General features: G+C 43.6%; 1 protein-coding gene across 1 annotated transcript in view; it reads left to right on the forward strand.

Annotated features, from left to right (window-relative positions):
* The window catches only part of LOC144770521 (excitatory amino acid transporter 2-like), a 712,365-nt gene that overhangs the window by 103,860 nt on the left and 582,086 nt on the right, over positions 1-26,419 (forward strand). The window contains exon 3 of the mRNA XM_078655127.1: positions 21,418-21,668. Coding sequence (XP_078511253.1) covers positions 21,418-21,668 — 251 coding nt within the window. The remainder of the gene's footprint in view (positions 1-21,417; positions 21,669-26,419) is intronic.

Below are 26,419 nucleotides of genomic sequence, written 5' to 3' on the forward strand. Positions count from 1 at the left end.
TGGCAGAGATCCTCACCCTGAATGAAACCCTGAAGCTGACTGTCAGATGGCTCTCCTCCAATCAACTAAAACTTAATGCCAAGAAAACTGAGTTCCTTCTAATCTCCCCACCCAAGAACAACCCTGACATCCAGACATGGATTAAAGCCATCACAGCCTTAAACTGTTCCCCGACCATTGTGAAATCTGCCAAATCTCTGGGAATCACCTTGGATTATAACCTAAACATGCGAGACCACATCAACACAATGGCGAAATCGGCCAGATTCCACCTGAGCTACCTATGGAAATTGAAACCCTTTCTAGACGCTCCGGACCTCAAACTTGCTGTTCAATCATTAGTCATCTCTCGACTGGAATACGGTTGCTCCACCCTCTCTGGCTTACCTAAGATCTCGCTGGCTCCCTTAAAAGCCTGCCTCAACGCAGCCGCCAGACTACTTACAGGCTCAAAAAAATTCGTTCACATCACTCCTCACTTGAAAGCGTTAAACTGGCTCCCCTTCGAGGCGAGGATCCACTTCAAGCTGGCATGCATCACGCACAAGGCCCTTCACTCTAAATCCCCTGCGTATCTTGCTCAGAAGCTTGTGCTATCTGGTGGAAACAGGCACTCAAGATCGACCAAGGCCCTCCTACTCCGGCCTGCATGCTTTAGGAAAATAACAACCTACAATAGGGCTTTCACTGGAGCTGCACCAAGAATATGGAACTCCCTCCCTCCTGACATTAGAGAAATCCCTTCCTTTGCTCGCTTCAAAAAGGAGGCCAAGTCCTTTCTCACGGGTAAATTCCTTGGCTAAACTCATTCCGTCAGCCACCTGAGAGAATGTTGCCCTATCCTGTACCATTGTACACCACTGTATTTGACTTTTTGTATTATTTCTATTATATTCATTGTACTTTACTTATCCTTGTTGTATAGCTTCTCACATCCCCCAGGTACAGTACCCTCTGCTACCCTGTCCCACCTTCATCCCTTGACTCTCCGTAAGCCCTCCTGTGTACCTAGTTTTCATCGTTTATCGTGTGATAAGTCCCTGTATTATTCTACTGTATCTGTAAAGCGCTCTGATACCCTCACGGGTCATGTTCGCGCTCTATAAAACCTTAAAGTAAAATAAATAAAATAAAATAAGAGAGGGAGGGAGGGAGCCACAAAGGGAGGGAGGTAGACACAGGGGGAGGGAGGGAGACACAGAGGGAGGGAGAAGGGAGACAGAGAGAGAGGGCAGGAGGGAGACAGAGGGAGGGAGGGAAACAGAGAGTGGGAGACAGGGAGGGAGACACAGAGGGAGGGAGGGAGACACGGAGGGAGGGAGAAACAGAGGGAGGGAGACACGGAGGGAGGGAGAAACAGAGGGAGGGAGGGAGACACAGAGGGAGGGAGGGAGACACAGAGGGAGGGAGACAGAGAGTGGGAGACAGGGAGGGAGACACAGAGGGAGGGAGGGAGACACAGAGGGAGGGAGGGAGACACAAAGAGAGGGAGGGAGGGAGACACAAAGAGAGGGAGGGAGACAGAGTGGGAGACAGGGAGGGAGACACAGTGGGAGGGAGGGAGACACAGAGGGAGGGAGGGAGACACAGAGGGAGGGAGGTAGACACAGAGGGAGGGAGGGAAACAGAGAGTGGGAGACAGGGAGTGAGGGAGACACGGAGGGAGACACAGAGGGAGGGAGGGAGGGAGGGAGACACAGAGGGAGGAAAACAGAGAGTGGGAGACAGGGAGGGAGACACGGGGAGAGTGGGAGACAGGGAGGGAGACAGGGAGAGTTGGAGACTGGAAGGGAGACACAGAGGGAGAGTGGGAGACTGGGAGGGAGACACAGAGGGAGAGTGGGAGTCTGGGAGGGAGACACAGAGGGAGAGTGGGAGAAAGGAAGGGAAACACAGAGGGAGAGTGGGAGACTGGGAGGGAGACAGAGGGAGACACAGAGGGGGAGTGGGAGACTGGAAGAGAGACACAGGGGGAGAGGGAGACTGGAAGAGAGACACAGGGGGAGAGGGAGACTGGGAGGGATACACAGAGTTAGAGTGGGAGACTGGGAGGGTGACAGAGAGGGAGAGTGGGAGACAGGGAGGGAGACACAGAGGGAGGGAGGGAAACAGAGAGTGGGAGACAGGGAGGGAGACAGGGAGACATGGAGGGAGAGTGGGAGACAGGGAGGGAGACACAGAGGGAGAGTGGGAGACTGGGAGGGAGACACAGAGGGAGAGTGGGAGACAGGGAGGGAGACGGAGGGAGGGAGACACGGAGGGAGGGAGACACAGAGGGAGGGAGACACAGAGGGAGGGAGACAGAGGGAGGGAGACACAGAGTGGGAGACAGGGAGGGAGACACAGAGGGAGAGTGGGAGACAGGGAGGGAGACACAGAGGGAGAGTGGGAGACTGGAAGGGAGACACAGAGGGAGAGGGAGCCTGGGAGTGAGAGTGGGAGACAGGGAGGGAGATACAGAGGGAGAGTGGGAGACAGGGAGGGAGATACAGAGGGAGAGTGGGAGACAGGGAGGGAGACACAGAGGGAGAGTGGAGACAGGGAGGGAGACACAGAGGGAGAGTGGGAGACAGGGAGGGAGACACACCGGGAGGGAGGGAGACACAGAGGGAGGGAGGGAGTGAGACACAGAGGGAGGGAGAGGGAGGGAGAGAGAGAGAGAGAGAGAGGGAGGGAGACACAGAGGGAGTGGGAGGGAGGGAGAGAGAGAGAGAAGGAGGGAGAGAAGGAGGGAGAGAGAGAAAGATGTGTGTATGCTGGGTCTGGTGGCTCAGTGGACGAAGGTGTCTGCTGCAGGGACCTGTCTTTAACCTCATGGTCACAATTTTTGTTTGCTTTAGCCCCGCCCCCTCCCCCTCTGACCCCGCCCCCACCGGTGCGGCCCTTAGCCACAAACCACACTGTAAATTTGGCCCCCGAGAGAAAGTGAGTACCCATGTTCTAGACCATCTGCTATGGGAAGACCGAAAGGGTGCTTGATTTCCTTGATCGCTTTAAAGGTTACTGGGAGTCATCGCAAACTAGAAACAGGATTAGCAAACTGTCTAGTTTTTGAGATTACACCTGTAAAATCAATCATCGTTTTAATTGTTTAATTTTTATATTTCATTTGATAGAAATACAGTCACTGAACACTTGTTTAGCCTTAAAACCTACCTAGAGGGTTATAAGGAAAATCATCCGACACCTTATTCGGTTGTTATTTTAGGGGATTTTAATATACACTTATGTTTTAAGAGCTGTTGTGTCTCTGATAGTTTAGGGCATGACAGGTTCTCGGAGATACATTTTGAACACACATCACAAGGTGAATTCCTGGAGCAAACCATAACAGATCTTGGTCTTTCATATCCAACTAATCTCGGTGATATGGATGTTATTCCAACCTTTAACGGAAGGGGAAACCACACGACCATTGATTATATTTTTATAAACACTGTCCTTGAACTATATGTTAAAGATTATATAGCAATGTGGTCACAATTTAGTGCCACAATCCCATACAATTGATATGGAGGGGGTGGGGGGGACTGGTGGGGGGTGGTAGGGGTATTGCCCTTAACTCGGAAGTCAATAAATGGGCACCTATAGTAGTAGTTAAGAATAGGCCGTAGACCGAAATGGTGTATGGTTATCCCAGAAGATTTCCCTAATTAATTAGTCAACAAAGTAGGGCCAGAAATGGAGCTGTGTTGCGACAGTGGGGCTAGAGGTAACAGGGTTTTAATTGCCTATGGTAAAATTTGTATGCAGGCAGCACAAAACCTCTCGTATTCCCATAAGAAACACACAAATAAAGGAGAAAGGTGGTTTGAGCATAGATGTTCAGTGGCGCATCAAAAATTAATGGGTGCTCTAAAAAGTAGACCACAAGATAAGACCTTGATCGTTACCTGTAGGAAAGTGTATACATTGGCAATAAATGCCCATAAGTCAGAGACTAAACCTGATGCTTTTAATGAATTAATGTCAACTGATGTGATAAGGAACCGCACCAAATTCTGGAATATTGTGAACGGGCCTTTCTTCTCTGATAATAAGGGTAGTTTTTTGGAGAGTAACATCCCTGAAGAGGACTGATTCAATCATTTTAAAGTTATATATGGGGATCGGGAAGATATCGAATCCAGGAGTCCCACCTACGTGGGCAAGAAATATTCCCTAACTTTTACAGATAAGGAAATAGCGGTGGCCATAGCCCAAATGTCAAGAAATAAAGCCCCCCGCACGGATGGGGTTCCTGCCGACCTCTTCATAACTAATATCCTCCTCTGGTCTGAATTGTTAGCCAATGTTTTTAATACAGCCTGTGAAGTGGGTTTACCACAATCATGGTCACGATCAGTAATAGTACCGGTTTTTAAAAAGGGAACTAGAAGTGACCTGTGCTGCTATAGGCCAATTTCTTTGATAGATTCCACCGTGAAGATTTTAGGCAGAGTGGTTTTGGTCAAATTTAAAGAGTGGCTGAAACGTTAACATCCTCTCAAATCTTCAGTATGGATTTAGGAAAGGGAGCGGTACTACGGGCCAGTGCCTAAATTTGCTTCTGTTATCTGGGATCACTCCATCTGGCATTCATGGACCTTTCTTCAGCTTTCGACCGTGTTAATAGATCCAAGTTGTGGCATCTACTACTGAAGTTAGGATTGGATGAAAATATTGTAAACTTTTTGGCGGACCTGCAACAAGAGCCACAGTAAGATTTGGCCAAAAAGGCAACCTAACACGTAGCATCCGTATTATTAAAGGAGTGAGACAGGGTTGTATTTTAGCCCCACTTTTATTCACCCTAATCTTGAAACAGTTTTATCGGGTGCTAGTTTGGACATTCCCTGTATAGGAGAGAGATTAATTCCGGCTCTCCTATACACGGATGATGCTGCTTTATTAGCCCGAACGGCAAATGGCCTACAGCATCTTTTTACAACTTTTTCCACTTTTATAAAGTCCTTGGACTTAGATTTTCATTTTTCTAAGTCCCATATTATGATCATGGGGGTTAAGCCGAAGAAATGTAAGACCCATTATTGTGAGGGGAATGAACTTACACGGGTGGCGTCGTTTTTATATTAAAGAGTGTTATTTGATGAAAGGGGCACATGGATCCCACAAATGAAAGCCAAAAGAAACGTAATGGCCAGATCAACTATTGCAGCCCTAGATTTTGCCCGCAGATTGGGATCCAAACCTATGCACGCCATGTTAAATATCTACAGGGCTAAATGCCTTGCTATTGCTAGTTATGGTTCTGATCTCTGGGGATACAGGGACACAGGGGATGTCCAAATAGTGAAAAACAAATTCCTGAGATATTTGCTATCCGTGCCACTGTCAACATCTACTTATATCATACCCCAAGAAATGGGTATAGGTTTTATATCAGGCATTATAGGAATGTCTCCTTTACTTAAATGGATAGGTATTTGGACAAACCCGGAGCTTGAGATGAACTGTGCTATTATTCATGATTGTTTAACTCTTGATTTACCTAGCAGCATCCCGTGGTTAAATTATGTAAAAAGGATTGCATCCTATTTAGGGAGACCAGAGCTAATTAGCTCCCCAGAGCAACTCCTAAAGGCGGACATGCTCTGGGTTAAAAGCATGTATGTTCAGATATCGCAAATCGATAGATAGCCCAAGGACTTAAGCAAACCCCTCGTGCTGGAACACCAGTTGTTATGTACATCACAAATGATTGAGCCATATTTAACTATAGTGACCAACCAGCATCATCGTTTTCTTCTGGTGCGATTCAGATTGAATCAATTACATTTGCTCCTTGATGAACCTATCGGATGGAAAAAGCTGGAGGATCTGAAAGTATGTACTTGCGATAATTTTTGCATTCAGGTCTCAATGCACTTTGTATTATTTTGCAACCACTTTTTGCACATCCGAAACCAGTTCATATTACCCATTTTTAAAGGCAAAGGCTTTACCCAGGCTAGACCGGCTTTTAAATATTTACAAATGTTAAATAACGTTTGGGACATTTTTAACATAGCTAGTTTTTTAACCGCAGCTGTCAGATTAAAGAGGAAAGGTAGATTTGTTAATAATGACCATCCCTGTTAAAAATCTCATGACATTTTCAATAGGCATATTGATTAATTAGATCTTGTCGCTGGCATTTTGTGATTAATGTGATTTTGTAATATTCTTGTAAATAATTTTATTGTGTATTTTGTAGTATGCTTTTATGGTTTTAATTAACTGAATAAAGTGATTTTGACTGACTGACTAAACATTCTCTAACATTTCTTGTTCTTTGGTATGAAAAGAGTGGAGGATTATGAAAAATTCCCCTGAAGTCAATTTCAGTTTGCACCATGGACCAGTGTTTTAGCACTATTTTCATAATCTTGATAGCTCCGGGTGGAGTATTTTGGGACAAAAACTGGCCTTTTAAGGGTGTTTGCAGCTTTTTGTTTTGGTCAACAACTGGTTTCTGTCTTTTATATTGGCTCTTTCTACAGCTTTTTTGATGACACTGTTGAGATAGCTTCTTTCTTTGAATTTCTCAACAATTATGTTGCTGTTAATGTCATAATTTTCCTCTTTGGATGAAATTCTCTTAAACCTTAAAAATGTCAGTTGCTTTGGTAAACACATCTGTTTCAAATTTCTTTCCCTGTAAGTGGCTAGCACAGTACAGGCAAAGAAATTCTACAACAGATGTGTTTACCAAAGCGACCGACAGAAACAATCTACTTCACTATAACACACATTATGTTGGAATCACTGCACGCCTCCTAAAGAGACTCCAAACCATGCAAACCTCAAAGGCTAGACTTTTCCTCGACTTCTCTGGTAGGACACATACTGCATCCCACTTCAAGAAACTACACTGACTCCTGATTCAGAAGAGATGCCAGTTCATGGTGCTGACCTACACTTACAAGGCCCTGCACGAGGGACTAGCATACATCAACAAATGCCTCACCTTCCACCAACCGACCAGACACCTTAGATCTGCTTCCCTCTGCCTCTCAGACATACCATGGATCTGTGCGACCAACAGCTGAGGATGCTCCTTCTTACACTTGGGAGCCATGCCATTGAACAACCTTCCCGTGCACCTCAGGACCAAACTGTCACTCCCACAATTCAGGAGAGAACTCAAGACCTGGATTTTCGAATGAAAACCCCACCTCGCAGCAGCTAACATCTGCTTCGCCTCACGGGTGATTTGCCACACTTTACAAATGTTTTATTTATTTATTTATGAAACTTGTAAAGCGCACAAATGCCCGAGGGCGTCTCGGCGCTAATAACAATAAACTAAAACTCTAGAGGGCGTGCGACGGGGAGCTATTGATTAAATAACCATGTTTTGATTTTTCTGCGAAAAATCATCAAGGATTGGGACGATCGTATCTCCAAATCCAATGAGTTCCATAGTTTTGCGGTGGAGACCACGAAACGTCTGTCACCCCAGGAAACCGTTCTGGTTCTTGGCACGGACATCAGGAAGGCATTAGCGGACCGTAGTGGTCTATTGGGGACATGAAATGAAAAGGCATTTAAAAGGAAGCGAGGTCCTTGGTTGCGGGTTGCTTTATAAGCAATGCACAAGGCCTTGAACTTTATTCTGTTCTTCACAGTAAGCCAATGATAACTTTTCATTACAAGGACGATAGGCATGAATTTAGGTGTGGCTGAGAGCATTCTGGCAGCTGCATTCTGCACCGATTGCAACTTACGAATCACTTTCTGTTGGGTGTTCATAAACAACCCATTGCAATAGTCCAATGAGGACATTACAAAGGCAGTGATCAATGTTCTGCCGGAACAGGGAGGTAAGTAAGGTAAGATCTTTTTGATGGTTTTAATTTTATAAAAGGAAGCAGATGCGATGGTATTTGCATGAGCAGCAAGCGTAAGCTTTCCATCCAGAATAACTCCAAGATTTTTCACCTTAGCAACTGGATTGGGAGGTGAACCTAAGTCAGCAGGCCACCAGGAGCTGGACCAGATCGGATGGAGTTTGCCAAAAATCATAACCTCCGTTTTATCGGAGTTAAGCTTAAGGCAGTTTTCTGCCATCCAGTTACTGATGGCAAGCATGCCTAGTTGGAAGTTGGCTGCTACTCTCTCTCCATTGTTTTTTATCGCTAATACCAATTGGGTATCGTCAGCATAGGATGTTAGGCTCATCCCATGTAGCTTGATGATTCTTGCTAGGTCCATCACATAAATATTAAATAGTAATGGACTCAGGGATGAGCCTTGCGGGACACCACATGGTAAAGTCATTTGGGCAGAGTGATAATTGCCCAACGTTACCATTTGAGAGCGATCGGAGAGAAAGGAAAGTAGCAGATCTCCTGCTTTATCCTGGATGCCCATGGAATTGACACGGTTGATCAAGATGTTATGATCGACCGTGTCAAAGGCCGCTGATAGGTCCAGCAAGATCAAAACAGCTGACCCAAACTGATCCAGAATTGTTCTTATTTCGTCAGTGGCCTTGATCAGAGCTGTTTCTGTACTATGCCCTTGGCGAAAGCCAAATTGGGTGTCGTCCAGTAAAGAATGATGTTCAATGTACTGGGAGATTTGAGTATTCATCAGTTTTTCTACCACCTTAGCTGCAAAGGGCAAGCTAGCGATAGGTCTGTAATTTTTAACATCCTCCGGATCTAAATGAGATTTTTTTAGGAGGGGTTTCAATAAGGTGTTTTTCCAGATGGCAGGATAAATACCAGTGTGGAACATTGAATTAAATATTTCAGTAAGAGAAGCAGCTACAATATTTGCCACAGGAACGAGATTAGCTGGTGGGCATGGGTCTTTAACTGATCCAGACTTTACTAAAGCCACAATTTCCTTAACTTGGGACATTTCAACCTTTTGAAAGGTCTTAAATGTAGACTTGGGTTCATTAGTGAGAGGGACCAAGAAAGGTTGGTTAGTATGGGATGAAAAGTTGGTATATATATCATTAACTTTCCCATAGAAGTGATCAGCCAAATGATTGCAGAATTCTTGGGTAGGCGGCGGTGTTGTTTGCAAAGGTAGTTTAGACAACTTGTTAACAACTTGAAAAAGTTGCCTATTAGAATTTTTAACTTGTTCTATTTGAGCTGAGTAATAGGCGCTCTTTTCTTTAATAAACATCTGTTTATATATCACAAGTTCTTTTTTATATATTGCCTTCCTTTCTGGCAAATATGCTTTTCTCCACTGCCTTTCCCGTTTCCTACATATCTGTTGTTGCTCTCTAAGGGCACTAGTAAACCATGGAGTAGATGGAGTCGTTCGATTATTTGACAATGATTTAGTAGGAACGGTCTCATTGATCGCATTGGTTAACCAATGGGTATATGCTTCTGCAGCTAGATTGGGGTCATCTAGCCTATCGTATTTTGATGTAATTAGAAGATTGATAAACTGTTGGTTATCAATCTCCTTCCATGATTTGATCATGTTATTAGTATGTGTCACCCTTTGAACAGGGGGTGGACCATCTATGGGAATTTCAAATATGATTACATGATGGTCTGACCAAGTCAGGGGTAGTACATTTTTGATTTTAACATTTCCCACATTTGTAAACAGTCCGTCCAACATATGACCCGCATCGTGGGTGCTTTTAAGAACCCGTTGTGTAAGACCCAAGGATTGTAAATCAGAAAGAAGAGTAGTTGTGTCTCTATCAGCCAGGTCCTCTAGAGGAAAATTGAAATCACCCAATATAGTAGTGGTATTATCTGTCGCTAGGTATTCCATTATATCGGTAATGAAAGCTAAAAATGGGGCTTTACCGCCCGGTGGCCGATATAACAGAATACCTTTAAAGCGTTGTGATGGTCCCAATGCTTGATTGATTGTCAGAACTTAAAGAGTACTCTTATGGCTACATAGATGTTATAGGGTCAGATAGCAGACATATCAAATAGGTTACATCACAGACTGAAGTTTCAGAAAGCAGTAGTGATAATATTTCAGTATAGAATATAACATGTCCCGACATGTCAGGAAATACCAGGAAAACAGCAAGTGTGGGATTATAAATGGAACAGCACCACTACGGTGGCAGACCTCACATGGATCCCATGACAGTTTCTTATCCACAATGCTCTGCAAATATCACACGCATCATTTTGCTGGCATTTCTGTGATGTAAACTTACAGAATACGCATTGATCCAGAAACGCCCTACCACACATCGTTTTCCCTCTTGTTTTTATGGGAACGCTAACCCACTTTGTGGCTCGGCGTAGCACCAGCAACACAAAGTCCCCAAAACGTAATTTGTGGCTCCCTATAGATTCTAGAACTTTCCCTCACAGAAATGGGAGGCAAATGCAGGTTTTTGGTAGGGGTGGGCGGAGTTTGTGAAATTGACTTTCGCAAACTATTGCGAAATTGCGCAAAATCTCCGCGAGCAAGCTGAACTTTCGCGGAGATGCGGAGATTGCTTTTCCCGCACGTTCGGGATGTGTTTTTGCATGCTCGCGGGGAAATGTACCTCTAACTTACCTCTAACTTGCTAATGGGCGCAGCCATCCTGCTTGCGATGCTTATTTCCTGTTCCGGGTTGAATGACATGTTTGCGATCGCAAACCCGCGCGGGATAGCGCGACCGGTTACCAATAATCCAACATCTTGTGGCGAACGGATAGGAAAACTCGTCGGTGAACGCAGGGACCAGGTAAGTCGCTACCACGCGCACAAGAACGCATTTTTAAAGCGCGAACAAGAAAAATCGTCTGTATCTCAGCAGATTGCAAAGGTTTTGACATTTTTGAGCTCACCGAGGAATGCAACAATGTCAAAATATTGCAAATTCTACAAGCGTAACGAAATTTACCGCCCAGGCCTAGTTTTTGCCCAAAGTTTGAGGTTTGCATGGGCTTCTAGAAAAGAAAACCTGGTAAAATCCATGCAAGTAATGCCACCCTGGACTCCCCCATGTATTTAATTTTCAGAGATGTGCAGGTTTGGTAGTTTCCAGCCCTCTCACAGAAATGTGAGGAAAATATGTATTTTTAACCAATTCGAGGTTTACAAGGGCATCTGGAAAAGAAAACCTTATGCGATCCATGTAAGTCATGCCTCCCCCTGGTTCATCCGGGTTTCAGAAATGTGCAGGTATGGTAGGTTTCCCTGGGGGCTAGCTGAGCTGTGGCCCAAAATCCACATCTACCCACATTGCAAAAAGGGTTGGTTTTGAGTGGTAGAATTAGATCTGTCCATGTTGCATTATACGTTTCCCTAGGTGGTGTCGTGAAGTAACAACCAACATTCCCTCGAAAAAGGCATGGACTTTGCTGAGTGAAACATGATGTCTTTAGGTCACCTTTTGGTTAGTTTTGTGTCTCAGGCGCTCACAAAGGGGTAATGTTTGCATCAGGAGACATTTAAGAACACCAAACAGTAGAACATTTGCCATTACTGATTGCTTCTCTGCAGTGTTCCATTCCAAATGTAAGCCAATGTGCAAGAATGAAGACATTTTGCCAAAAGCTCTCTGAATCACCCGATAGTATGGGTAAACACAAATTAATAGGTAAGCAAATGACCACTGTTGTTCCACTCAGTATCTTGTGTACATTTCAGAAACATATAGGTTTGCTTCATACCCATTTTTCATTCTTTTCATTTTAATATCTAAATGTATATATAGTCGGTAAACAATGAAAATTCATTGCGAGGTACATCTCAGTTGTTTGCTGTGGGTATAACCTACAAACCCTATACATTGCTTTAATCATAAGGGTCTGTCAGGTGTTAAATCAGCCATTCAATCAGTCAATTGTGTTTTAAAGCGCGCTACTGACCCGTGAGAGTCTCCAAGCGCATAGGGGCAGGGGGTCATGGCAGGGGGGGGGAGGGGTGCCAGCAGCTCAGTAGGTCATTCGAAGAGCCAGGTTTTGAGGTCCTTTCTGAATTGGTGCAGTGTAGGGCTTTGTCGGATGTGGTGGGGGAGATTGTTCCAGTTCTTGGGCGTGAGGTAGGAGAAAGATCTGCCAACCGCTCTGGCCCCTGTGGATGCTTGGGACCGTGGCTGTGGCGAGATCAGCAGAGCAGAGGTTTCTCTTGGGGGTGTGGAAGGGGATACGTTCGTTGAGGTATTGGGGTCCGGTTTTATGGATGGCTCTGTAGGTGTGTGTGAGCAGTTTGAAGGTTCTACTTTCGACGGGGAGCCAGTGGAGGTCGCGGAGGTTTTGGGTGATTCCGGAGTAGAGGACGTTTCCGTAGTCCAGTCTGCTGGTGATAAGCGCGTGGGTGATGGTCTTACTGGTGTTTGGGGGTCCATTTGAAGGTCTTGAAAAGTATGTAGAGGGTGTTGAAGCAAGTGGAGAACACGGCTTGATCTGGCAGTTTATGGTAAGTGAAGAGTCGAGTATGATGCCGAGGTTGCAGGTGTGGTTCATTGGAGGGCGCCACCAGCTGTTGTCCCATGAGGAGGGGGTAGCAGAGGATGAGGACTTCTGTTTTCTCAGAGTTGAGCTTCAGGCAGCTGCTGTTCAGCCAGGGTACAACATCTTTCATCCCTTCTTGGAAACAGTGCCTGGTGATGTCTGGTTCCTTGGTGAAGGAGAAGGTGACCTGGGAGTCGTCGGCATATGAGACTTTGTTGAGTCTGTTTTCTGACAATGGTTGCAAGGAGGCAATGTAGATGTTTTAGAGTGTGGGGCTGAGGGAGGATCCTTGGGGTATTCTGCTTCTGATCTGTGTTGGTTTGGAGAGGAAGGGCGGGAGTCTTATTCTTTGTGTTCTTCCTGAGAGGAAAGATCGAATTCAGTCTAAGGCTTTTCCCTGGAAGCCAGCATTGTGGAGTCTGGTGGCTAGTGTGCGGTGGGAGACTGCTGAAAAGTCCAGGAGGATGAAGGCTGCGGTGTGGCTTTGGTCGAGGAGGGCAAGTAAGTCGTTGGTGGCTTCTATGAGGGCGATCTTAGTGCTGTGGTTGCTGAGGAATCCGAATTGAGAGGTGTCTAGGATGTTGTTGGTTTCTATGAAGTGTGCTAGCTGGGTGTTGATGACTTTATCGATGACTTTGGCAGCGAAAGGGAGTAGTGAGTTGGGCCTGAAGTTCTTGAGATCTGTCGGGTCTGCAGATGTCTTCTTAGGAAGGGTTTGACTTTGGAGCGTTTCCAGTCATCGGGGAATGTGGCGGTTTCGAGGGAGCAGTTGATAGTTCGGGTGCGATGGTGGTGGAAGCCCTTTGGAAGATGTGCAGCAGGCAGGAGTCAGTGGGTGCTCCGGAGTCAATGCTTTTCATTGTCTTTGCAGTGTCTTCTGTGGTGAGAAGGGTCCAGGTGATGAGGGTTTGTTGGATGGCGTCGCTGAGGGCGGGGTGTTGGGCAATGCCGTGGTCTTGGTCGTCAAAGTTGTCGTACAGCGGCTTGTTCTTGCCGTAGAAGAAGCTGAGTTTGTTGTAGAGGTCTTGGGAGGGAGGGACGTTGGTTGTTTTGCTGTTGGGTCTGGTGAATTCTTGTATGATGGGTAAGAATCCCTTGGAGTTGTGGGATTTGGAGAGGATTCTGTCTTGGATGAAGTTTCTCTTTGTTGATTTGAAGAGTTGGTGGTGTGTCAAGGTGGCGGCCTTGTAGGCGGAGCTTGCTTCCGGGGTTTTGCTGTTTCTCCACGTCTCCACGTTTTTTCCAGTAGTCAGCAAGAGTGAGTGATGAACCAGGTGGCTTTTGTGTTGTGTCATCTGGTGGTGTTTTGGAGGGGGCAAGAGTGTTGGTGCAGTTGGCAATCAATGGTGGAGGTTGCTTGCTGCTTATTTGGCGTCTGCTGTAGTAGGGGGAGGAGTGCGGCTGAGGGCGGAGGTGAGTTGTTCTTCTAAGACTTTGTTCTTGTTTCTGTGTGGGAGACGGGGCGTTCGCTTATGTGCAGTTGGTTTCGAGAAGGAGAAATGGATGCAGTGGTGGTCTGCACAGAGCGGTTACGTGGTGTGGCTGAAGCAAATTTTGTTTCCTATGGCGAAGATGGGGTAGAGTGTGTGTCCTGCCATGTGTGTGGGGGTGCAAACAAGTTGCTCCAGTCCTATGTTGGTTCTCCAGGAGGGCGGTGGTGTTGGGATCGCTAAGGTTGTCTAGGTGGAAGTTCAGATCTCCCGGCAGTATGTAGTCCTTGGAGGTGAGGGTGTGGGGAGCAATGTAGTCTGAGATGACTTTGGTGAAAAGAGTGCACTGCGGGGTCCGGGAAGTCTGTAGGCGAGTGTTCCGCGGAACGTCATTTTAGGGTTGGGCTGGATCTGAAAGTGGATGTGTTCCATGAGGGGCGAGGCGTCGTCAGAGTGTGTTGTGGACAATGACGAGGCCTCCACCGGGCGGTTGGGGCAGTCTTTCCTCAGGATCTTGTATCCATCTGAGATGGCAGTTGCGATGTCTGGAGCGGAGCTGGCGTTGGTCCAGGTCTCTGTTAAGAAGGCAACATCGGGCGGGTGAGTGTTGAGGAGGTCCCAGATTTCTACGGCATATCTGTGCAGGGAGATACGTTGAGGAGGATGTGGCTCAGGGGCTTGTGTACGGTGGTGTCTGGTGGGTTGCGGGTGGCTGCCTGGGTCCGGAGGTGGGTGAAGGTGCGGAGGCAGTGCAGGGGGGAGATCGGGCCATGGGTGTTGCTCGGCATCGAGAGCTGGCAATTGTTGCTGCGTCCAGTGTTGAGTGCGTGGAGAGTGCTGGGGTCGTCGTGGTGTAGTGTAGTTCCTATATTCCCAATGGGCTCTGCGCTTTGGAATAATATATCCTAGAGATTAGGCGTAGGACTGAGGTCGACTAGGTCTCTATTGAATATATTAAACTTAATAGTGAGTGACAGCTAGCTCAGAGGTCACTAGAAACTTTCTCGAATTCACAAGAAGGTATTAGTTTCTGACAACTGCATAAACATGACAACTTTGTTTCCCAAGAATAAGAAATATATCTCTAGAGTCGCGGAAACAATAGATAAGTATTTCACTCAGTCAATCGTGCATGCTTCGTTTCTACAGAGTTGCAGAGGAATAAAGAGACGAGCATTTTCAATAAAAGGTTTATTAAACAGTCTTCTTTCTCATGCAAGAAAAGTGAAATGCTACAATCGTACTGCAGACTGCAAAGTATAATGCGTACAGCAAGAACAATATTATAAAATAATACTGTAAGAGCATTGTATGGTTCCTAAACCATATATAAATACATACATAAATAACAATGACTAAAAATACTCAACTGGTGCTTCTAAAATATGCCTACCCCAATGTACCTAACCTAGGCCTAGTACGCGGGAAGAAGTAAGTATTGTGTAGCATAGGTTTTAGTTTTCTTAGCCAAGAATCTATCTAAGATTTCTCTAGGTTCTACTCAGCTCCATACCTTAGTTAGAATGAAGGAGGTCTGGTATATCTGTCTCAGGACTTGATTTCCCAACACCCCGCAAGGGAAGCTTTGAAACACTGGAGCTGGATCTCTCGATCAGTGCGTCAGCTGGAGGGTCGGTTTCCTTCGGCACTTGCTGTAGTGAGCTTCGTCGGCCAAGTATATAGTCGAACTGCTCCGAACCACCGTGTCTTGCTAGAGCAAGTGAAGATACCTTAAAGGTGTCTAGGAATGGCATAGTTTGACGTAAATCAATATTCAAGCAAGGGAAGGTCCCTGACTGCTTAAGCCGTTTTTCCAAGAAATCGTTGTGACGTTTGGTACGGGTGGAAGTAACCATGCCTGTATTTGGTCTGCACGGGTTATGTCTAAATAAGGGCTTGATTTCTATGCCTATATTAGGGCAATGTCAATTGTAACAACATAAGGGCATGAATCGGGAAAATTCACTCAGAGCCTAAAACGCCACACAACACCCACTCCACTTTATTATGTACGACATTACTAAGTTCTAAACACATAAAATATATCTAAACATGATGTGTTGAAACCCCACTCAAAATACATAAAAATGCATTTGAAATGGTTGTACATGAAAAAAGCATTTGTGCTGTACGCATTTAAAAGAAATGTTTAATTCAAAGCATATAGATGACGTTTGAAACGCTATCCTAATGAATCATAAAAATACATTTATGAAATTGCTCTTAAATACAGAAGAAAAGTCGAGACTATTCCATGACAGAATATATAAAATCATTGAGTGTTGACAAGGTCAAATATTGTCTCTTGGAAGTATTCAAAGAATTCTAGACCTCTAGGAATAGTTCTACTTTAAGCAGATTACTTTGTGCCCCCCCAAAAAAAGTACAAATTTGGGGGGGGGGGGGAATCTGATCATAGAAAAAAATCTGATCATAGAAAAATAGAGTTCCAAAGTTAGGAGCTTGTTTTCAAAAGTGAAGGTCGAATTCAAAGTGTCACAGAACACTGTGTGCTAACTTCAAAACTCGGTGTCATTCTTTGGGGAAAACATCAAATCTTCTAAGCTTGTAAAGAATTTGTATACTATTGTAGGTGAAAGTTAGACTACCTTGTTAAGAAGATCAACTGCACATAGATGAGAAGCATCGCCGTCAGAGTCAGACGCATTAGCAATGTTCGAAGTAGATGGTACATGTGTGCCTGTTGCTCCACGTATCTCACCGTCTGCATTTTGCGTCTGTGAGATCTCAACGAATGCCGTCATCAGGATTGGTAGCCGCTGGGGACAACACAGTGCATGAGCCGTTACTTGTTCAAGCAAAGTATCAACTTCCGTTGGCAGCACTGATGGGAGTGTCAGTCAGATGTCTAGCACGCATTCTTCTCCACATAGCAAGCATCGTAGAACAGGTAGGATGCAATCTTGCCAGATTGGTCGGAATGATAGAAACCACGTGGTATTCAAATCTCTTAAACGAGTAAATCCCAGTATTTGTATCATGCGCTCAGGACACTTCATTGCCAGGAGAGTGTTCTCCAAGATGATTTGGGTGTCGATGGTGACTTGGCTTGCTATATCGGAGCAGTAGGAGCAAAAATAGTATCCCTGCTACGAGTCCCAAAATGAGAGGCAGGCCGCCAAACACAGAGTGCACGAAGTTTGGAAATATGCCTAGGACTGCTTCAAAGGGTGCTAACAGTCCAGATAAAAACTGTCTTAAATACATGTACAATACCACTCGTATCAGACATGTTTAAGATACGACCTAACATTTCTGAGAAATTTATAGGGCAGTTTGTCGATAAAAGCGCATGTATCTCTGCAGAAGTCCTTGCAACTTTCAGATCATACATCGCTTTGGCCGAGGTCAGTGGCACAGTTTTTTGTAAAAGAATGGCTTTCATTCTGCTTAAAGTATCAATTTGTATAGAAGAGATGTTCAGTGAAGGTCATAATGGCGACTCCCCGTCTGTCTTAGTTTTAGGAAACAATACTTGCGTACAGCAAGTGACCCTGGCTGACACAGTTATGAGATAGGGGGTTCCTGGCAACATGCCACAGCAGCTGTGATCATTCAACATAATGTAACTTCCATTAGAAAGCTGCCTAAAAATTGGATCAATCACTGCAGCTGGAGAACCTTGCAGGTGGCAGAATAAGTTGTTCAAAGGAATAATCGCAGGCCCCGTGTAAATTAATACCCTAACATAAGAGTGAACTGCTTAATGCATTTTCGCAATTCGTACCATTAAGAAACACTTATTTTCCCCCACTCCAACATTTGTGTGTATAAGGTAAATCCCAGGATGTCTTGATGTATTCTTTACCCAACCTTTCATATACGCCTGCTGGTATATCTTTCAAGCAATACTGAAAATGAAAAATCGTAACAGGCCGAGTGATTGTACAGTGTATTATCCATTCTGTTGCTGGTTTCCCAGAAACAGTTAATGGTAATCTTTCCAGTTTTTCAATGCTCAGCACCGTATAGTCTGCTCCCCTCTGTGCCAATGTGATTTGTTTATCTGTAAGGTTAAATTCAGAAAACAATGACATGGTGTTGATTAGACGCCAAGGCACATAGCCAGAATGAAGGTTTTGTAACGTCCAGCCCAAAAGCAATATAGAAAGCAATTGTGAATGACCATGTTGTAACATGACCAAGTCCTGTTTCATTATGTCTATGGCAGAGGATACTATGCTGTCCAAAAAATATATTCTGGATGACAGAGTCATTAACCCATTGTCAACTACAGAGAGAGATTTCTCTAAATTAATACGATCGTATTCGTTCTGCAGTCTCTGCTTGCGTTGTTTTCCATGCTTCATTATATAGGGCATAGATACCGGCATATATAAAACGTTTATGACGTGGTTTAGTAGGTCCCTGTAAGAAGTCCCTCAAATCAACGCTATCTTTAAGTAAAGATAGTGTTGTTTTACTTCTTTCAGTGTCGATTTTTGTAGCCATTCAAGGCACAGTTTACCCACACTGTATTATGTTACTATCCCTGGATGATGTCTCTGGACATATCTTGGATCTGGCCTAGTGAAGGTGAACCCTTGTGTTTTATTCAGGAATCTATCTTGACAGTTGTTTGTGTCTGTGGGCCAGATTAACCATTTGTTCCAATCAGGATCTGTTCTGTTATTAAATAAAGTTGTATTTACGTCGACCACCACTTCTGTAGTGTTTTCACTATCCGGTTTAGGCGTTGGTATGGACGTTTTGTTTAAATCTTTTATCTTGGCTAACCCAAGACAAGATGTCTGTTGAACAGTGTCATTCAAAAACATTATTTGTTCTGGGAAAAAGGAGGCCCTAAATAAGGCTTCTAATCCCTGCACCTGCCTGACCTATAGAGCTGGTTCCAGCACACTGCCAATACTAAGGTTACAAGCAAGTTTCGAAACTTAGCCTTTATCATTGCAATGCAGGAAATCACCATGAACTGGAAGGCCCCAATGAGACCCCAGGTGGCAGTGTGGAAAAAGGGATTTGAACTGTGGGCTGGATGGATACAAGAGCATAGTGCTGCGTGGCCATCGATCACTTGTCATGGCCAGGGACTGGGTGACATGAGTAGATTCCATGAAGAACCCTGATCCATACTCACCTGGGGAGATGCCGGGTACCCCCTAGAAACTATATCTATTTTGGGGACTAGACCTCCCCAAGGGGATGCACAGGAGATGAATGGGGTGATGGGACACCAGTGGGGCCTGAGATGGAAATAAGAACTATATAGGACACCTTGCACAGAGTGGATGTCACTTAAGACACCTACAAGGTCTAGAGAAGCTTTGGGCACGTCCGAGGGCACTGTTGCATTGAGGGGTGGAAAAGTTCCAGCACAGTTGATAAAGCTGTTATTCTGTCTTGGTTACTTGTTGAGGAGAATGATAACATTGTACTACATGACAGTGTGTTCTTTATTGATGTACCCCAATAAATTATGTATTGGGGAACACAGAAAAAAGTGACACAAGGGCAGGGGCATGGGTGGGACAGAGTGGGGTGGGGGTGTCACTGTTTGCACTGGGAGGGGCTATTATCAATACTGTTCTGTGTGCATTATTTTGCTATCCTTGAATAACTTTAATGCAAATGTCTGAAAATTGATGTACTGCACATATGGAAATGTAAACTGGTAGAACATTGAGCCCCTATAGGTGGTGGTTGTATTTTGGAAGCTATAATAAAAATGTTGTTTAAAAAAAACTGTGCCTATGATACAGGCAACTCATCACCTACGAATGTTTTGCAAATGAACAAATGCCAATCTCAACTACATCATTCAAACTATGCACAGGCTCGAAACATGGAGTAAGCACAAAAGCAACAAACCTTGCGTGCCCCATGCCCAACATAGTGGATTTCTTGCTACCTGATAGTACACAATGTAGCATGGGGTTTAGCCTGTGTACTGCAGAACCCGGGGCATTAAATAATATCTGGAAAGAAATGTTTGTTAAAAGAATTTGAAAAGAAAATGTATAACCTTGAGGGAAATAAAAGATCACAAACAGTCCCACCAGAAATTAGGAAAAGGAATAAATCATTGACCCACGAAAGACACACATCTTTTTGTGAGTTAAAATAAATTGCCTCTGTATAGTTCAATTTACTACATAGGCAATAAGCATAAATAAGGTGCTCCGGGCACAGTGTGAAAAAGTGCGTGTGAAAGAATATATACAATGTTAAATCATTAAATCTTAATATTTCAAATCTGCCCAATAAATTGAGATACAAATTTAAAATCAGAAACAGCCATGAAATTAGAAGGATATCCTTCATCTGTACCATCCGATTGGACTGGTTTATATCAGGAATTCAAAAACCGACTGTCCAAATTTGAACCTGATAGTATAACTATTCAACCAACTTCTGTCATTGGTCCAGGCTATACACTAATGTGGAGTCCTTTATCTTCTTATGTCATCTAGGACCTCTGCTGAGGTCTCTCCTGTACCATCACATATTATGTAGCCCAATATATATCTTCTGCACCAACACAGATTTTACAGTTTCATGTGCATAGATGGTATAAAGTGGTGCCATTAATCAAATAACAGTCATATCTGGAAACTTGTAACATGCAATTTCTTGTTCCACCAGAGAAACACTAAGCTTCTCACTTGTTGAACTAGAATTATGTCACTCAAGGATCCTTTTCACATGCAGGTCCCTGATGCGCACACACACATATAGTCCAACCTCCTCAAGGACACAAGGGCACCTTTGCCAGCATAGCAGAGGTCTGCCTTCACCAATTCACCATCACCAGTGTCAACTATGATTACATGCACTATATTCGTATCCTTCAGAACATGAGGTCTGCAGCACCATAATGCACAGAGCTTCTGTGCACACAGCCCATCTCTTCTCAGATTTTTTTGTACACCACAGTGCGAACGCTAGCATTTTCTTCTCCCTTAAACATTTGCCAATGCGTAAATGCTCATCCTAGAACGTACTGGCATCCTAGTGCTGCAGGCTCTAAAAAAGGGGCTGTTACTTAGGACCCGAGACAGTTGCCATCATACCATTGTGAGTAGTGGGTCATGCACACATTAATACCTATTAGCATTACCACATAACACCTGTGGAGTCCCCAAGGGTTCCATACTGTCCCCTGTCATCTTCAACCTCTGGATATAGCTGCTTGGTGGTAAGCGCCCTATGATTTTTGGATAGGTTTGATCTATAGAAATTCTTCATACATACATGAATATTCAGCAACATCCAGACGGCATATTAAACCTAGAAAAGGTAAATCAGCTTTTATTTTAGGGATAGATCAGCTGGAAAATGTGCAACAAATGGTTGTTGCTTTGGAACATAGGTGTAGTGATTGTTCACTATAGTCACATATTTCAAATGAAGCAATTATTATGTAATTGCTTTGATGTCGTAAACGATTTCTATAAAGCAGGTATCTTTTTACCATATTTAAATATTGTTTCCATCGGTCTCCTTTTTTGTGGAGTTCATAAAAGGTCATAAAAACAGTGATAGCTCAAATATGACGAACTGCTAACATGCATGTGCTTTCTCTCCTTCACACCACCCCAGAATTTCTTCTGTTTGGTTTCTCTCCTTAGGATTAGCTGGTCTAGATGCCAAGTCCAGCGGGCGGATGGGTACTCGTGCCATGGTCTATTACATGTCCACCACAATTTTGGCAGCGGTACTCGGAGTAATCCTAGTGTTGTCAATCCATCCTGGGAACCCCAAGCTGAAGAAGCACGTCAGCATCTCTACCAAGAATGAGGAAGTGTCCAGTCTGGATGCCTTCCTTGATCTCATTAGAAATCTGTTCCCAGAAAACCTGGTGCAAGCCTGTTTTCAGCAGGTATTATTTCCTTCTTTCATCATATACTGTCAGCTGGTTCCTTATCTGATATTTTCTCCCACTTCCACCTTTGCTGCTACATAATCTATGTGACCCTCCCCTAACAGTGATGATTATTTTTCTGAAACTTGTTCTCACCACCATCATTCCTATCCTCTATCCCCTTTTCCTGTATGTTTCCTCCTTTTCTGCCCTCCCTACCTTGATCGCCTCTTCTCTGCTTTACTCTTCTTCTCTAGCCTTTCTTTACCCTTCCTCACCTATCGGTCCCTCAATTTCCTCTTTTTTATCCACCTTCTTGTTTTCTACTTCAATTCCTTTTTCGGCCCCATTCCTTTTAATCACAGATTTGTTCTGCTTTTCCTTCCATCAACTTCACTTATTTATTTTCCAGTGTCTCTGCTTCTCCCTTCTGTTCCCTCATCTTATCACTTCTTATTCTCTTGTTTAAAAGTATCCGTTAGCTTTGATCCTAATTGAAGCAGTGTCTAGCATCACACATATCATCCGTGTTCTTTACAAAGAGATGCACCAGAATGCTTTGGCCAGTAAATATTGTTTACTTTAGATAATCTGGATTCCTCTACATATTGTATTTATTTTCCAGTTATTGTAGTTTCTATATTATTATATTATGTCACCTTCCAGACAGTACAGAGAACTTCATTAGAGGGTGTTGGGAAACCATGTTAATGAGAGTTGCGAAATTTGAAATTTGCATAATATTTCACTATTAAAATGGGAAGCAGGCAAGTATAGTCCTGGGAATGACAGGAGGATTTATTTTACTTTTTGATTTAGTTATTTGCAATTTGTAAGGTGCTAGACAAAGACCGAACCACATCAAAGTACTATGAAGTAAGACAGGGAGTAGGCAGTAACATTCGCAGCTCCTAGAGGTAGCAATCCATTTCTTGAAAATACAAAAGAGATATTGACATATTGGCTAGGACAGGATTCAGCAGGAAGTAGGTCTATTCAGATTCAAAATAGGTTTGTTATATCTGTATTTATTTCTGTCTGAATGGGTTATATTATATATATATATATATATATATATATATATATATATATATATATATATATATATATACTGCCACAATTTTGTTAAAGAGTGAAGCCTCATCAACCTACGTTCAGATTGCCAGCACGCTGTATTCCGGGACTTGTAGTTCCAAACACTGATGCGAGCACAAGCAATTCGGCGCAGGTGAGCCCAGCCGCCACTAGGAGGGAGGAGCTATAAATACACAAAGAGTGAGGTTTATTCACAGATTAAGGACGATAGCACATGAAGAAGGCACACGCCGAAACTGAAACCGGTCTGCTAAAAAATCCTGAATAAAGTACCTGTTTTTAAGCCCCGCAGTGTCCGGAGTGATCTTCTGAATAAAGAGGAACTATTGAATTTATATATCTATACTAATATAATAAAGAGAAAGCCCAAACCTTTGAGGCGGGTAATCTCAGGAACCACAGCACCAATCACAACACCCAATACAGCGTTGGAAAAGGCAGTTGCAGCAGAAGGACATAGGCTATGCAGACGCCCACCATATACATTTAAAAGGTAAAAGAACCGTGCCAGCAAAGTAGTCCCTTGTGGGCGTGTCTGCGTTGTGCTGTGGGCGTGTGCTGGGGGCGTGACAAACGTTGGGGGCGTGTGGTACGTTCCGCCCTTCATGCCATGTCTCATATCGTGTGCTGTGGGCGTGTGCTGGGCGCGGGATTACAGGAAAAAAAAGCGAGCGTTGTGCCCAATATTTCATTGTTTTTTCTTCCCAGGTTCTGTACATTTCAGCTCCGGGTGTCTACCCTGTTCCCTTTAAATACCCCTGCACCCCATAATCATAACCCACCCTTACTCCTTAAAATACCCCAAAACCCTTAAACACTAACCCATCTTAACCCTATAAATATACCCTGTACCCCAAAACCCAAACCTATCCCTAAACCCTAAAAATACCCCTGTACCCGAAAACCCAAACCTAGCCCTGAACCCTATAAATACCCTTGTACCTCAAAACCCAAACCTACCCCTGAACCCTAAAAATACCCCTGTACCCCAAAACCCAAACCTACCCCTGAACCCTAAAAATACCCCTGTACCCCAAAACCCAAACCTTGCCCTGAACCCTAAAAATACCCCTGTACCCCAAAACCCAAACCTAGCCCTGAACCCTTAAAATACCCCTGTAACCCAAACCTACCCCTGAACCCATAAAATACCCCTATACCCCAAAACCCAAACCTAGACCTGAACCCTAAAAATACCCCTGTACCACAAAACCCATACCTATCCCTAAACCCTAAAACTACCCCTGTACCCCATAACCCAAAACTATATCTGAACCCTTAAAATACCCAAACACCCCAAAACATATCTCAGTACCCCAAAACATATACCCCTATACCCATACTTACCTTATCCAAACATTTAAAAAAAAACATGCTTTTACCATTCATGCATTTACTACAAATTTCGTTGTAAATGTATGTGTGGTAAAAGCATATAAAATGTAATGCCATGCGTTATAATGGCATTGCGGAGTCATGGTACTTTCATAATGAAAGTATGCGGAGTGATGGTATGCGGAAAGAAAGTTGCAGAATAATGGGTGTTTACCCTCCCCCGGGAAGTACATTGGTGGCACGGCGGCCCACATCTCCAGCAACATACTCATATTTTCTCACCACGATTTGAAAAATGCACAGGTCTCTCTCATTGATGGTCAGCACCGATATACACTTTTAGACACACCTCCCGCCACAAGTTCTAGAATTGCGAACTTTAGAGCTGGGGAGCTACGTTCGAATCTCGGCATCAGCTCAACATCCTGTGATTCCAGACAAATCGCTTTGTCTCCCGTGCCTACCACAAATGAATGTGTTCTTCTGTAATGTAAATTGTGCTCATGCCATGTTGTCGAGTTCGCGCTATATAATATTGCAAGGAAAAATAAAGTAGGGAAACTCGAGTTCACACACTACTTAACGCGCACTCTTAAGGGCATCAGCAGTGCACTGTGAATGGGAGCGTTTCACAGGCCTGTCACAGATAAGAAATGCTATTAAAACGAAATCCTACAAAACAATATACTACTGGCCGGCAGCAATTCATACCCGGACAACGTCGGGACGGGCTGCTAGTATATATATATATATATATTATATATATATATATATATATATATATATATATATCGAAAAGTTCACGCGGCACACTTCTTGGCAGATAAATCACAGTTTAATCACACAGGTCTTAAGCAAAACTCCTACGCGTTTCGAGCAAACGTTCTTGGTCACGGCAGTGTTCTACAATTAGTCCTTCTTTCATTTCTCATTTTATGCTTTCACCTTGTATCTCGTGGCGGTGATGCATTATGGGCATTGTAGTTTCATTTACAGTTTAGTAACCCTTTGTTTTGTTTTTAACTTTATTCTCAGTTAATTTAAGTTGGGCATTTATGTGGGGAGAATTCTAAAGACTCAGTCCCAGCTAATACGTATTTGTCCTTTAGTAGGACTTTTATTACGTATTATAATTCACCTTTATGTGTTTAATGTCGTTTGCGCTTTGTTATGCGCTACGATCTCAGGGATGTCTGATCCTTAGATTGAGTTGTTACTAGGGCTGAGTGCCCTTTGCCCCACATATGTGCCCATGTTATTAATTAAGTAAATTCACCAACTTCAGAGGTCCGCATTGTAAGCAAAACATACTGTATCTCATTTTTAACTTTACTACAATTCTTTTACAAATGAACATGCATTTCTTCATCTGCGTTCAAGCCTTTGGGGTACTTTGTTTTGAATTTAATTATCAATTTAGACTCTAATCTTCTCAACTTTAAGAGTCTATCCCCCCCGCGTTCTTGATTTGGAATTGTCGCTAATCCCAAATATTTTATGTCCTGCCATGTTTTTCCTTCATGTTGTTTTAAATGTTTTGCCATGGCATAGGCATTGTCATCATTTTGTATCGCTCGAATATGTTCCAATATTCTTTTTTTCAAAGGGCATTTCGTACTGCCTATATATTCTTTTCCACAGCAGCATCTCAGCATATATACCACAAATGATGATTCGCAGGTTCTTTTCCAGAGGGGTCTTTTAGTATGGTGGTGTTTTGACCTATTTTGCAGGCTTTGCAGGTCATGCACTTTGTAAATCCATTGCTTCTTTTTTGAAGCCAGTCTGTAGGTTTATTTGATGTAAAGTGACTTCTTACCAAATGGTCTGTAAGGTTTGGCGCTCTTCTATATGAAATTAGAGGGCCTGTTCCAATGTCCTTTCCAATATCTGGATCTTTTGTTAAGATATGCCAGTATTTTGAAAGAATTTTCTGAATCTTGTGACTTTCCTTGTTGTATGTAACAATCATTCGTGGTCGTTCCTCAATTGCGTTTTCAATGTCTTTCTTTTTATTAGTAAGTGTTTCCAATCTTGTTTTTTGTCTGGCTTTTTCTTCTCCATGTGCTATGTCTGTGTGGTTGTAGCCTCTTTCTAGAAATTGCCTTTCAGTGTCTTTAAACTTTTTCTCCATTTCCTCTGTTGTTGAGCAATTTCTCTTCATACGAAGAAACTCTCCGTAAGGAATGCTTTTTATCAGTTTTTTGGGGTGGAAGCTTTGACCATGGAGGATGCTGTTCGTTGCCGTTCGCTTTCTGTGGGTAGTCGTTTCAATCTTGTTATCCTTTATGAACACTTTAATGTCCAGAAACTCAATTTCTTTTGGTTTGATGTTATAT

Source organism: Lissotriton helveticus, chromosome 7 (assembly GCF_964261635.1).
Source record: "Lissotriton helveticus chromosome 7, aLisHel1.1, whole genome shotgun sequence".
Taxonomy (NCBI): domain Eukaryota; kingdom Metazoa; phylum Chordata; class Amphibia; order Caudata; family Salamandridae; genus Lissotriton; species Lissotriton helveticus.